Raw genomic sequence first — 11,779 nt, forward strand, 5'->3', positions numbered from 1 at the left:
TCATTGGATAAGAGCCTACACTTAATTCTGGAAATCAGTGCAACCTATAGTCTCCTTCGCAGCCGGTTTTAGGGTCGTCACGCAACGCTCCTCCCCAGTGACTACCCTAAAAACAGCTGCGACTACTGCGACAGCTGAGACTACGCAACCTACGGATTAGTTAGTTATCTGCTAGCAGGTAACCGACTAATCTGTAGGTTGCGCGCGCAACGCATGACTTCCAACCACGAGAGAAAACATGATCCGTGCGACGGTGTTTTTTTGTTGAAAACGTCACTTAAAAGTGAATTTGCGCTGCCTCAAACTTTATCGCGCTTATTCCATCTCCTTTAATTCGTCAAATGTTGGCAAATTTTTTGGAGTTGAATTCTAAACGACTGCATCAAAGTCCAGGAAAAGAAAAAGAAAGCTGTTTTCTTTTGGTCCTGTCCTCGACAAAACGTGTAATTAGGCAGTTTCAAGTTGTAGTCGTGTAACGACAGAAGAGAAATGTACAAAAAAGCGTGATGCACGTGCAAAGTGTTTGTAATGCTTGTCTAAACCTATTGCTTTTTTGCTTTTTTGTAAATTTTAGAAGGTCTTCCCAGGGGGTTTAGGCCGATTGGTCTCCCAAAACAATAAAACGGCAGCCATGTTTGTGTCCCAAACCAGTCCTGTAGTAGTTGAACTCTTTTCTTATGTAAACGCTTTCTTTTGTTCCAATAAATTTGCATAGATGCTGGTCACGTGAGTGAAAGCGCTGTATAAGTACTGAAATTGGCCAGAAAAGTTTTGCTTTCTTTTGTGCATCACAGTATTTGTGTAAAGAACAAACTGGGTTGCAATACCATCACGGCGTGCATCAATTTCAAAATACAACTGTATGGCGAAATTCGGAATCACCTGAACTGCGTAGCGAAATGACCGGCAATCGTTTAACCTATAATCAGTTAGGAAAAACTACATTGCGCGGGTGACAATGAACAAGTTCCTTGTTAATGCCATGGAGATTCGACGTGAATGTGCTTAAACATCAAATTCACCACTACCACAACAAAGGGACCAAAGAAGGTCAAAACCAAGGCCCAGAGAAAACTCACTTCTCTACCAAGAACTTTAACACCAGAAATACACGTAGTGCGGAACCAATTCGTGAAGTCTTTCTTCTCTTGTCTCGTTCTAAATATCGTTTTAGGCGTTTCCTCCCAAGAAGCCGTATGTTCTGAGTGGGTCCCTTGTGCTTCATAATCGCCAGAGGTAGTATCGTCTGAGTGGATTCCCTGTGCTGCATTATCGCCAGATGTAGTTCCGTCCAAGTGGGTTTCCTGTGCTCCATAATCGCTGTCTTCCACCATCTCCAGTACTCTTTTCAAACAACTTTTGAGAACAGACATCTGGTAGAGTGGAAAGGCGTACAGTACCACGTTTTCTGTTATGTCCAGTACAGCTGTCACTACGATCTCTTGCGTCGTGATCTTGTACTGATCAATAAAATTCTTCGGGATGTAATCTTCACCTCCAGACATTCCCACGGTGTGATTTGAGGGGGGAATCACGAGCAGATAATACGGAATTGCCCGATTTCCCGTCAACCTGTGAATAGGAGTTCACATGGTAACTTGTTAGTGCTAATATGAGCTTTAATTCTGGGGAACTAAGCATTCCTCACTTAAATGTTTTGTTAATTAGTTTAAATCCTTGCATGAGAACTTCATTTCGAAGACAGGACACATGGGATGGTACCAGGAAGTCCCATAGTGCGACATGCAACCTTTAACCCGCTTCTGTTGATGCCTACATGCATTTTTTTTTTGCCCGGTGTATACATGTGTGGAACGGTCTTTCATTTACTGCTGTTATCGCTCTGTCTTTGCTTGTGTTTTTTTTACAGCCAACAGCCATCTGTCATCACCTACTGCCTAATTATAGCACCCATTGCCACGATTAGCCATGCTATTGGCAATAAACCGATTTAAGATTGAAGAAAGATCAACATAGCTTTTCTGTTGTACTTTTTGTTTTCAAAGGGTTATCAGGTTTAATAAGTTGTAATGAGCTTTACTCCTTGTTCTCCAGGGGACCCCAAGCCGAGTTAGCTAACAGGCCGATCCTCTATCCAACAAGAGCGAATAGAATAATTGTGTTATTGAATTCTCAAGCTTCGCTTTAAACCCAATTTTTTGTTAGATTTTACTCAGGGTCGTCTTAAGTTGTACAGGATTCAGGCTGTCGCCCATTTAATAATATTATAGGTTCAAACGTAGAAATGATGGCTGAGATACAGTGAGTACCAGTGAATAAGCTGGAAGTCCAGTATTCGAGGTTTAGAACTAAATAACACCAGATAATTATTGAATGGAACTTTGACCGAATTCTACCGAATTTTGACGCACATTGCTTAAGATTAGAAAGATCTTGAAAACTGTTATGATTTTGCAAACAAACATAATTATGAACAAAACAAATTGCTGTTAGAACTATAAATTAGGCTTTGTTCACACTATACCGAAAAGCTTTTGCGCCGCCACTAAAATCAAACCGGATAGGGCTTCCCGTCACACGGCAAGAACGGTGATTTCGGCGCGAAGAGAACGGAGCAAACGGTGTGCACTTTGGTGCAGCGATTCGGACCGTCGCGAAAGTTTTTAATAGTAGGAGCGAGGACTGGAACCCACTGAGACGGAATTGTAATGAGATTTAAAATTAAAGTCCTACCTGTGCGGAAAAGGCATCAAATTTTTCGACCCAACATTTAAAGTTTGCACGCTGGCTGCTGCAGCGCTGGCAGGTAATTCATAAACGGTGTGGTTTGCCATTATCACGGTTTCAGCTTTTTCCACGATGGAGAAAATTTCTAGTGCTGAAGCCAATAAAATCATGGTTATGTACAACACGAGGAAAAAACGGAAAGCCTTCTCTGTCTCCTTGATCAGCGTTCTTATTTTTATGGCTTTTTTCCTGGCTTTATCTTCGGTTGGATAGAGACCACCTCCAAGCTCGTCTTTGAATTTGTCCACTTCGCAACACAGGAACAACATCATGTAAAGAAACGCGTAGAAAATGGGCAGAGAGAAACCGCGACTGGCTGCGAAAAATATAACATCAAAAGCTATTTGTGTCGCTGAGAAGGTGTTATTACTGGTCGCCGTGATCTTTCCATCTCTGTACCTTGGCATTGGCAAAAAATCTGGCATTAACATTTGCGTGGCATGCAAAGTTATTGGAACGATAAATAGCCAAGCCACAGAATTTACCAGGAACACGGAGATCGAGTGGGACGAAGCTCTTCTCTTCACCTAAAGATGGCAGAAACAATTTAGAAACACTGACGTTAAGTATAGAAAACGTCTTGCGTTTAATTCCGTATTTCAAAACGTCAACAGTACAAGAATGTTTCAATAGTGGATGAGTTCTTTGAAAGGCCAGAACCCTCTTCATGTTGTAATAAATAGTCTGCAAACACAGCCTTTTAGCGAGGAGAAACAGCTGTTTCGCATGCTGCGTAACAACCAGTTAGTTGAACCACTTTCTCCGGAAGGTCCTACTCGGTAGCTTTTATTTGAATGGTCGCGCTGAGGATTACATCCACAGACTCAAAGCTAGACCATCTTTTTACAGGATAATAAACAGTACCACAGGAAAGTATTGCCCAGTAGCTTTCATTTGGTCACATCATAGGATTTCATCCACAGACTCAAAAGTTAGAACCACGTTGTACAGCATAATAAACAGCACCACAGGAAAGTACTGCTCAGTAGCTTTTATTTGAATGGTCACACTTTAGGATTTCATCCAAAGACTCATAAGTTAGAACCACCTTGTGCAGCATAATAAACAGTAACACAGGAAAGGACTGCTCAGTAGCTTTTATTTGAATGGTCACACTTTAGGATTTCATCCAAAGACTCATAAGTTAGAACCACCTTGTACAGCATAATAAACAGTACCAGGGGCACCCAACGACAATTTTCGGAAAATATCTGTTCGGAAGACGATTTGAGATCTAGAATTTTCGGAACATTTGTTGTAAAATTTCTTGCTTGCCTGCCTCTCCTAGGATTTTCGAACATCTAAAAAATGGTATAATTGCCCATTTTTAACGGATTTTTACCCTTAAAAGGTCACCTAGAATTTTCGGGAGCCTTTTTTCTGGCTGAAATTTTCGAAGAGGTAACTTTTGATCCCTATAATTTTCGGATCACTAGACTTTCAGCTAGGAAATCCCAACAGATGAAAAACTTTTAGGGGATAAAAATATGCCTAATTTACCGTTTAACTACTAAAATACGTTTAACAATGCTATGTTAAGTGGTTTTGAACTATATTCTCGTTGGGTGCTCCTGCAGTACCACAGGAAAGTACTGCTCAGTAGCATTCACTGGAATGGTTACACCACAGGTGTCCCTACCCAAGCTCAGGAGCAACAATCAACACTTTGTATGAGAAATAAAATTCTGAGGTCTCGTCTGCGAACGCTAAATATCATAATTTTTACTTTTTTTCCCTTAATTAAATAAAGGAGTCTTACCTTTTATGTACTACTGTGTTTTTGGTGTGAATTTGTCGATTTACAGTCGACTCCCGATAACTCGAACTCGAAAGGAAATCTCGAAAAAGGGTCGAGTTATCGCGAGTTCGAGTTATCGGGCGCTTGAAAACAATAGCCGGGAGTAAGGAAAAAAACAGTTTTTACTGCACAGTGAACATTTTAATCACATTTAATTATAGAAATGTCAAGTGAAAATTAAAAGATACTTCTTGATTATAAATAAGAACGTAACATAACAAAACCTTGCTTAAATAGAGCATGCGCTTTACTGTTTTGAGAAGTAAAGCTGTTTCACGTTAGATTTGTGACAAACAACATCAGCCTCCAATAGTAAACTATATGCCTACAACACGTCAATGGGAAATTCAAAATTCAATGTGTGGGACACCAGTAGACTGTTTTTTCCCGACTTTTACGGGCTCAAAACATGGTTCGAGTTATCAAGGGTAAAATTATATAGAAATGATCTGAGGGGAAACAAAACTATTTCGAGTTAGCGGGAGATTGGAATTATCGAGGGTTCGAGTTATACAGAAAATGTATGACTGAAATCCAGGGGAAATCGATTTCGGTTCGAGTTAACGCGAGGTTCGAGTTAGCAAGAGTTCGAGTTATCGGGAGTCAACTGTAGTCGGTTTTTTTGGCTGCTATTGTTTGACCTCTGTCACTCTCTTCATAATACGAAGGGATCAAACAATAACAGCCAAAAAAACGGACTAAATCGATAAATTCACACCAAAAACACAGTAGTACATAAAAGGTACGTCTTCTTTCTTTATTTCACAGAAAAAAAGTAAAAATTATGATATTTAACGTTCGCAGACCTCAGAATTTTATTTCACATTTTGCTTGTAACGCGACACCGACTCTCTCGTGAAAAAGTTAATTTACATAACACGCTCGTAACGTGAGCTTGGGACACCTGTGGTTACACTGTAGAGTTCCACGACTGCTTTAATATCGTTAGATTTCCTTGTGCAACATATTCAACAGTAGTACTACAAATTTCGTGCTCAGTAACCTTAGGCTGGACGGTTACACATTACAATTTCTCTAAAGAGGTTAAAATAACGTGTAAAGCGTAATTTACGGTTCCCTAGGAATAAACCCCGGGCAATCCTCTTACTCTTCTTCCCTGTTTCCTTCCTTCCCCCAGTTCCCCGTTCCGGGAAACTTACCTCTTCCTTGGTGATGCTCAGCTGCTTCAGAAGTCTTTCAAAGTTGCCGAACAAGAAAAATACGAGTCCCACGTGCTGATTTACTATCCAACATAAACCGTGAGCCATGTTCTTGATGTCGGTTAGAGGGCACAGCCAATCGACTTCCTCAATGGTTTGCGGTGGGAAAAATCCCATCGAGTAAAGGAAATAGGACCACATTATGAGCACAACTATCCCCTGCCAAATAGCGTATGCGATTCTACATACTTTTCTTGGCAGGTTATGCCTTTTGATGAAATTTTCTGCGGGCCAAAACCACTGCCCGGCGAGGAAGAAACACAAGCGAGTATAACGATGTAGCAGCGTCATGGCGTTGCGTTCTGTTGTATCGGGATCATCGTCCGGTATATTTATCCCTACGTGGGGTGGCCTTATAATAATCGCAGATTCTCTAGATTGATCGAAATTGATCGAAAAATTCCTTTTTTCTTCGGATAATTGATGATAGCGATTCATTTTCGATTTTGCCTCTCTCACTAAAACGATGTCGTAGTTCCTCTAAATGCGACGGTGCTTGCGTTTTGAAGGGGTTTTCCCGATTAGTTTCCTAGACGTCCACTGGCTCGTTTCGTTTGTTTTGATCGGCACATTTCTTAGAAATCAGACAACAAAGAACTCTCTGTCAATGGTGTGAACCCAGGATTAATTTCATAAGTAAGTTAAATAAATATTTTGAATACGACCATCCGGTTGAGTGCATTCCCGAATAGGTCTGAACGTGGCCTGTGCGGAAGTTATCATCGCATGGTCTTCGTCGTCATCATCATCATCATCATTTTGCCTTGTCATGTTATGAATCTTTAAATCATAAAGCTGACTATAACTTCACCTAATTTATAAGCCTTGACTTTTAGTCAAGTAGTTTCACTCGTCTTCAAGTAATACATTGATTTTTTAGTGACTATATTCAGTTTTACAATACCATGTAATTTCCTGAGGTATTTATTAAACATCTGTACGTTACCCGTAGCCTGGGAAGACTTAGGAGAAGGAAAGGTAACGTGTTATCAAAGCAGTCAAAATCCTGCTTTACAGACACCCGCTTAATACGGACATATCATTATTACGGACAGTTTGCCTTGTCCCTGTCAAAAAAAGCCGTACATTTTCTCTAAATTCAACACCTTAATACAGACACCCCGTTCAGACACTTTCTATGGCCCCCTCAGTGCCGTCCGTATCAACGGGCTTTGACTGTATATCCTTACACGCTTGATCAAAATCTCCCCTATCCTTTCATCCTTTCTTGAAAAACGGTATTCATGATAAAATTTATTCAGTGGTAAACAGCGATCAGGCGTCACTGTCTATTGTCGCGTTGTGTTATTTCTTTTGTATTAAAAAGTTACAGTCAAACCCCCATGGTTAACACGGACACTGAGGTAGTCTGCTACACAGCCGTTTTTAGTGTCGTCACGCAACGCTCCTCCCCGAGGAGCGTTGCGTGACGACACTAAAAACGGCTGTGTAGCAGACTAACACTGAGGGGGCCATAGAAAGTATCCATATTAATGGGGTGTCCGGGGGGGGGGGTTCAAACCCCGTTAACACGGACATTGAGCATGAGGGGGCCATAGAAAGTGTTCATATTAATGGGGTGTCCGGGGGGGTTGAATTAAGAGAATCGGCGATAGAAGCGGAATCATGAAGCATGAATCATAGTTACAAAACATGTAAGAATCATGAATCTTTGTTTTAAAAACTTGGGAATCATGAATCTTTGCACTTCAGCTCGGGAATCGTGAATAAAGAAACTCTGAGAAAAGCTCAACAAAATACACGTATGAATTAATTGCGTTCGATCCAGGAAATGCAGGATATGGCTTTTACGAGTGTTCAATTTTCAAACATTTTCCCGGGGAACATGCCCCTGGACCCCCCTATATAATTCGTGTAATTGGGGCTGACAGTCCGCTTGTTTCTCCAATAACCTTGTGCTTAATGTTCAGTGACAAAACAACTCCATGCTAAGACAAAATCTGAATTCGGAATCATGAATCACTGAGGCAAAAACGACAGGAATCATGAATATCAAGATTCAAATGATTCCGCTTCTGCCCCCGATAAGAGAAAATTTAAGGGATTTCTCACACCCCAGGGACAAAGCAAACTGTCCGTGACAATGCTGTGTTGCAGTTGTCCGTAAAGTTGGCTTTGGCTGTATTCATGAGTTTTCCATGTTGTGACAGAGCGAGGGCTTAATTCTCTTTCTTTATTTACGAAAGTGAATACACATTGTAGATAATTGTCAAAGGTACTTCCCCGAAAGGAAATAACAGACAGGAAGTGTTTTCAAACATAAATTTCACTTTCGGTGAACTGATCTCGACCTTTTGTTGACCTTCTGCAGGTACCTGATATATGTCGCTTCCCGTTCCATACGGGAAACCGAAATGAAGAAACGAAAACTGATTATCGCGATTGTGATTCGGGTACATTTATGAATGAAGTTGTGGTTGGTACATCATACGGTCTAAGACTCAACCACCACAACGTCGACAGTGAAAACGTCACGGAAGTGACTCTTCGCGCTGTTTTAAAATTCATTCGCTATTTTTACATCTCCCATAATACACTTTTTTGGCTCCTCAAAAGTTTGCGTAATCTCTGTTTTTAATTTCTCATGGGTATTTCAGTGGCCCCAAGAGAAAACAGTGGGGATAAACAAGGTGTATTATAGGAGATGTGCAAATGGCGAATCTTAGCCTGCCAACGTAGCATTTCCGGTCGTCACTTCTCTCTCTTAAGCAAGAATTGTTTCTGCTAACGTTTCGTTGTAAAAAAATATGAATTTAACAGAGTCAGGTAACATTGTTTTCTGTAAGCAAGAGTTATTTCTGCTAATGTCGGAGACTGACTTCGGAAGTTTTGATGTTTATTGTTTGCTATTTTTGACTCCTAAATAAACGGTCGTCGAAATCTCCACACAAACCCGAGAACAACTCTTCTTGCACTAGCTCCACCCGATGTTTTGTTACGTGATTCATCTGAGATAACGGGACATTTTTCATTACTTGAGGAAGTCCGCAAAGCATTATCGTCCCCAGATCCGCGATCTTTTTGCGGGTGGTACTGGCCAAACGGATCACGGTCTGCGATGCTTAAAAATGGTGCAAGTAACCGGACTGTCACAAGAAGTCTTTGGTGTCGGATTCATTACGTCGTAAAAGTTACCTTACACTACCTTCTGTTACATCGCTTGGAGATTCATTCTGTCTTGGAACTTTTGCACACGGCTTTATTATGCTGCCCCCTCGCGAGGCTGCTCGTTGGCAATAAACAGGCTCAACTTTGTCGGAAATGATTATTTACATTATTTTACAAATATTTACAACATTACTACAGTCAACTGTCTATAAGACAAACTTCTAGGAAGTCTGGACATCTGGGCATGGTACCTTCCTTTCTTCAGTGCTGTACTCTTACTTTCTGTAAAGCCGACATCTCTCCTAGACGGACACTCATGTCGGTTCAATTCCAGTGGTGCCCGTCTCGGAGGGATTGACTTATTGTCTTCACGCAACGCTCCTTCCCAGTGACTACCCTAAAAACAGCTGCGACTATTGCGACAGCTGAGACTACGCAACCTACGGATGGGTTAGTTATCTGCTAGCAGGTAACTGACTAATCTGTAGGTTGCACGCGCAATGCATGATTTCCAACCACGACAGAAAACATGTTCTGTGCGACGGTGTGTTAGTTGTCGAAAACGTCACTTAAAAAGTGAATTTGCGCTGCCTCAAAACTCATCGCGCTTATTCCATCTAGTTTGATTCTTCAAATGTTGCCAATTTTTTTTTGTACTTGAATTCTATAGGACTGCATCAAAGTTCAGAAAAAGAAAAAGAAAGTTGTTGTCTTTTGGTCCTGTCCTCGACAAAACGTGAAATTAGGCAGGTTCACGTTGTAGTCGTGCAACGACAGAAGAGAAATGTGCAAAAAAGCGTGATGCACGTGCAAAGTTTTTGTTTTGCTTGTCTAAACCCACTGCTTTTTGCCCTTCTCGTTGCCATAGCCGTCGTTGTCATCGTTGCTTAAACTCCCTATTTTCTTCTAAACAATGTGTAATAAAACAATTATTAGATTCGGCTTTTGTGATATCCGGAATAATCAAGGTCTCGGTAAGTGTTATCAGCTTTGACCTTTTGGCTCGGCTGATAACACTTTATTTTACCTCGACCTTGATTATTCCGAATATCACAAAAACCACATCCAATATTTATTTGTTGTCAACATCATTGTCATGCCTTAATCATCATTATCAGCTGTTATTATTATTCACAACATTATCGGCTTCTTAAATCATCCGTTATTCTTATGGAAACCTGAAACTAAATTGCGCAAAATGGTATAGTAAATATTATGCTTAGTTATCTGTTTGACTGGTGTCCGGTAGTTTCGCTACGAAGTCCTTTTTCTGTGCAATCCTTCCTCTACAACATTAACTAGGCATTCTATAAGCATGATAAGAAATTTGGGCTCCATGTCCGTTGCTCTTTGTTCCTCCTCAAGAGAGGATCGCGGGCTTATTTCCCAAGCAGCGGCTTGCAATTGAACCTATGGAGCGTTTTCACCTGACGTCACGCGTTTGTGTTCCAAACCAGTCCTGTGGGAGTCCTGGAGTCCTTTTTTCTTATGAAAACGCTTTCTTTTGTTCCAATAAATTAACATAGATGCTGGTCACGTGAGTGAAAACACTCTATAAGTACTGAACTTGGGCTGAAAAGTTATGCCGTCATTTGTGTATCACAGTATTCGTGTAAGGAACAAACTGGGATGCAGTACTATCACGGCGTGCATCAATTTCAAAATACAACTGTATAGCGAAATTCGGAATGAACTGAACCAGGAGCCGATCGGCTCCTGACTGAACTGCGTAGCGAAATGACCGGCAATCGTTTAACCTATAACCAGTTGGGAAAAACTACATCGAGTAGGTGATAGTAAACAAGTTTGTCCAGCGTTTTTATCTTCTTTATCGATTTCCTTGTTAATGCCAAGGAGATTCGACGTGAATGTGCTTGAACATCAAATTTACCACCACCACTACAAAGGGACCAAAGAAGGTCAACACCAGGGTCCAGAGAAAACTCACTTCCCTACCAAGAACTGTAACACCAGAAATGCACCTATTGCGGAACCAATTCGTGAAGTCTTTCTTCTCTTGTCGTGTTCTAAAAATCCTGTTAGGGTTTTGCTGTGCTCCATAATCGCTGTCTTCTACCATCTCTAGGACTCTTTTCAAACAACGTTTGAGAACAGACATCTGGTAGAGTGGAAAGGCGTACAGTACAAAGTTTTCTGTTATGTCCAACACAGCTGTCACCACGATCTCTTGCGTAGTGATCTTGTACTGATCAACAAGAATCTTTGGGATGAGTCCTTCACCTCCAGACATTCCCACGGTGTGATTTGAGGGGGGAAATACAATTAGGATTGTACGTTTGCCGGTTAACCTGTGGATAGGAGTTCACAGCGTAACTTGTTAGTACTAATATGAGCTTTAATTCCGTGGAACCGAGACGTTGTTGTTCATAATATATATACCGGATCGCTTTTCTTGAAGCCGCGAAAAGCCACGGTATCCAGTATAATTTGAACACAGCCTTAGGAATTGTATGAGATTTATAATTAAAATCCTACCTGTGAGGAAAAGCCATCAAACTTTTAGACCCAACATTTAAGGTTTGTACGCTGGCTAAAGCCCTCGAAGGTATTTCGTGAACGGTGTGGTTAACCGTTATCACGGTTTCGGCTTTTTCCACGATGGAGAAAATTTCCAGCGCTGATGACAACAAGAGCATGGCTATGTACAAGGTGAGAAAAAAACGGAAGGCCTCTTCTGTCTGTTTGATCAACGTGTTTATCTTTTTGGCTTTGTCCCTGGCTTCTTCTTCGCTTGGATAGAGACCGCTTCCAAGCTCGGCTTTGAATTTGTCCACTTCGCAGCACAGAAATAACATCAAGTAAAGAAAGGCGTAGAAAATGGGCAGCGAAAAACCGCGACTGGCTGCATAAAAGAAAACATCAA

General features: G+C 41.1%; 3 protein-coding genes across 3 annotated transcripts in view; 1 reads left to right on the top strand and 2 right to left on the bottom strand.

Annotated features, from left to right (window-relative positions):
* Positions 1–11,779, top strand: part of LOC140923865 (uncharacterized) — a 34,209-nt gene that overhangs the window by 11,653 nt on the left and 10,777 nt on the right. The gene's annotated exons all lie outside the window — the stretch shown is intronic.
* LOC140923867 (uncharacterized) lies at positions 359–6,018 on the bottom strand. Its single transcript, XM_073373878.1, has 4 exons — positions 5,707–6,018; positions 2,695–3,275; positions 1,261–1,572; positions 359–1,215 (listed from the first exon to the last, which is right to left on the bottom strand). Exons 1-4 carry the CDS (start codon positions 5,905–5,907, stop codon positions 975–977), a joined length of 1,335 nt encoding a protein of 444 aa, XP_073229979.1. The 5' UTR covers positions 5,908–6,018; the 3' UTR covers positions 359–974.
* The window catches only part of LOC140923866 (uncharacterized), an 8,416-nt gene continuing 4,601 nt past the window's right edge, over positions 7,965–11,779 (bottom strand). The window contains exons 2-3 of the mRNA XM_073373877.1: positions 11,392–11,779; positions 7,965–11,204 (exon numbers count right to left, since the gene is read on the bottom strand). The exon at positions 11,392–11,779 is cut by the window's right edge and continues 187 nt beyond it. Coding sequence (XP_073229978.1) covers positions 10,739–11,204; positions 11,392–11,779 — 854 coding nt within the window. The 3' untranslated portion in view covers positions 7,965–10,738. The remainder of the gene's footprint in view (positions 11,205–11,391) is intronic.

This window comes from Porites lutea, chromosome 14, assembly GCF_958299795.1.
Source record: "Porites lutea chromosome 14, jaPorLute2.1, whole genome shotgun sequence".
In the NCBI taxonomy this organism is placed as follows: Eukaryota; Metazoa; Cnidaria; class Anthozoa; order Scleractinia; family Poritidae; genus Porites; species Porites lutea.

Bases quoted from the DNA above. Each gene is read 5' to 3' on its own strand.
- LOC140923867 (XM_073373878.1), bottom strand. From the start codon at position 5,907: ATGTGGTCCTATTTCCTTTACTCGATGGGATTTTTCCCACCGCAAACC. The intron at 1,573-2,694 runs GTAGGACTTTAA...TCCTATTCACAG, and splicing joins TTGATGCCTTTTCCGCACAG to GTTGACGGGAAATCGGGCAA. The intron at 1,216-1,260 runs GGGAATCCACTC...TTATGAAGCACA, and splicing joins TCTGGCGATAATGCAGCACA to AGGGACCCACTCAGAACATA.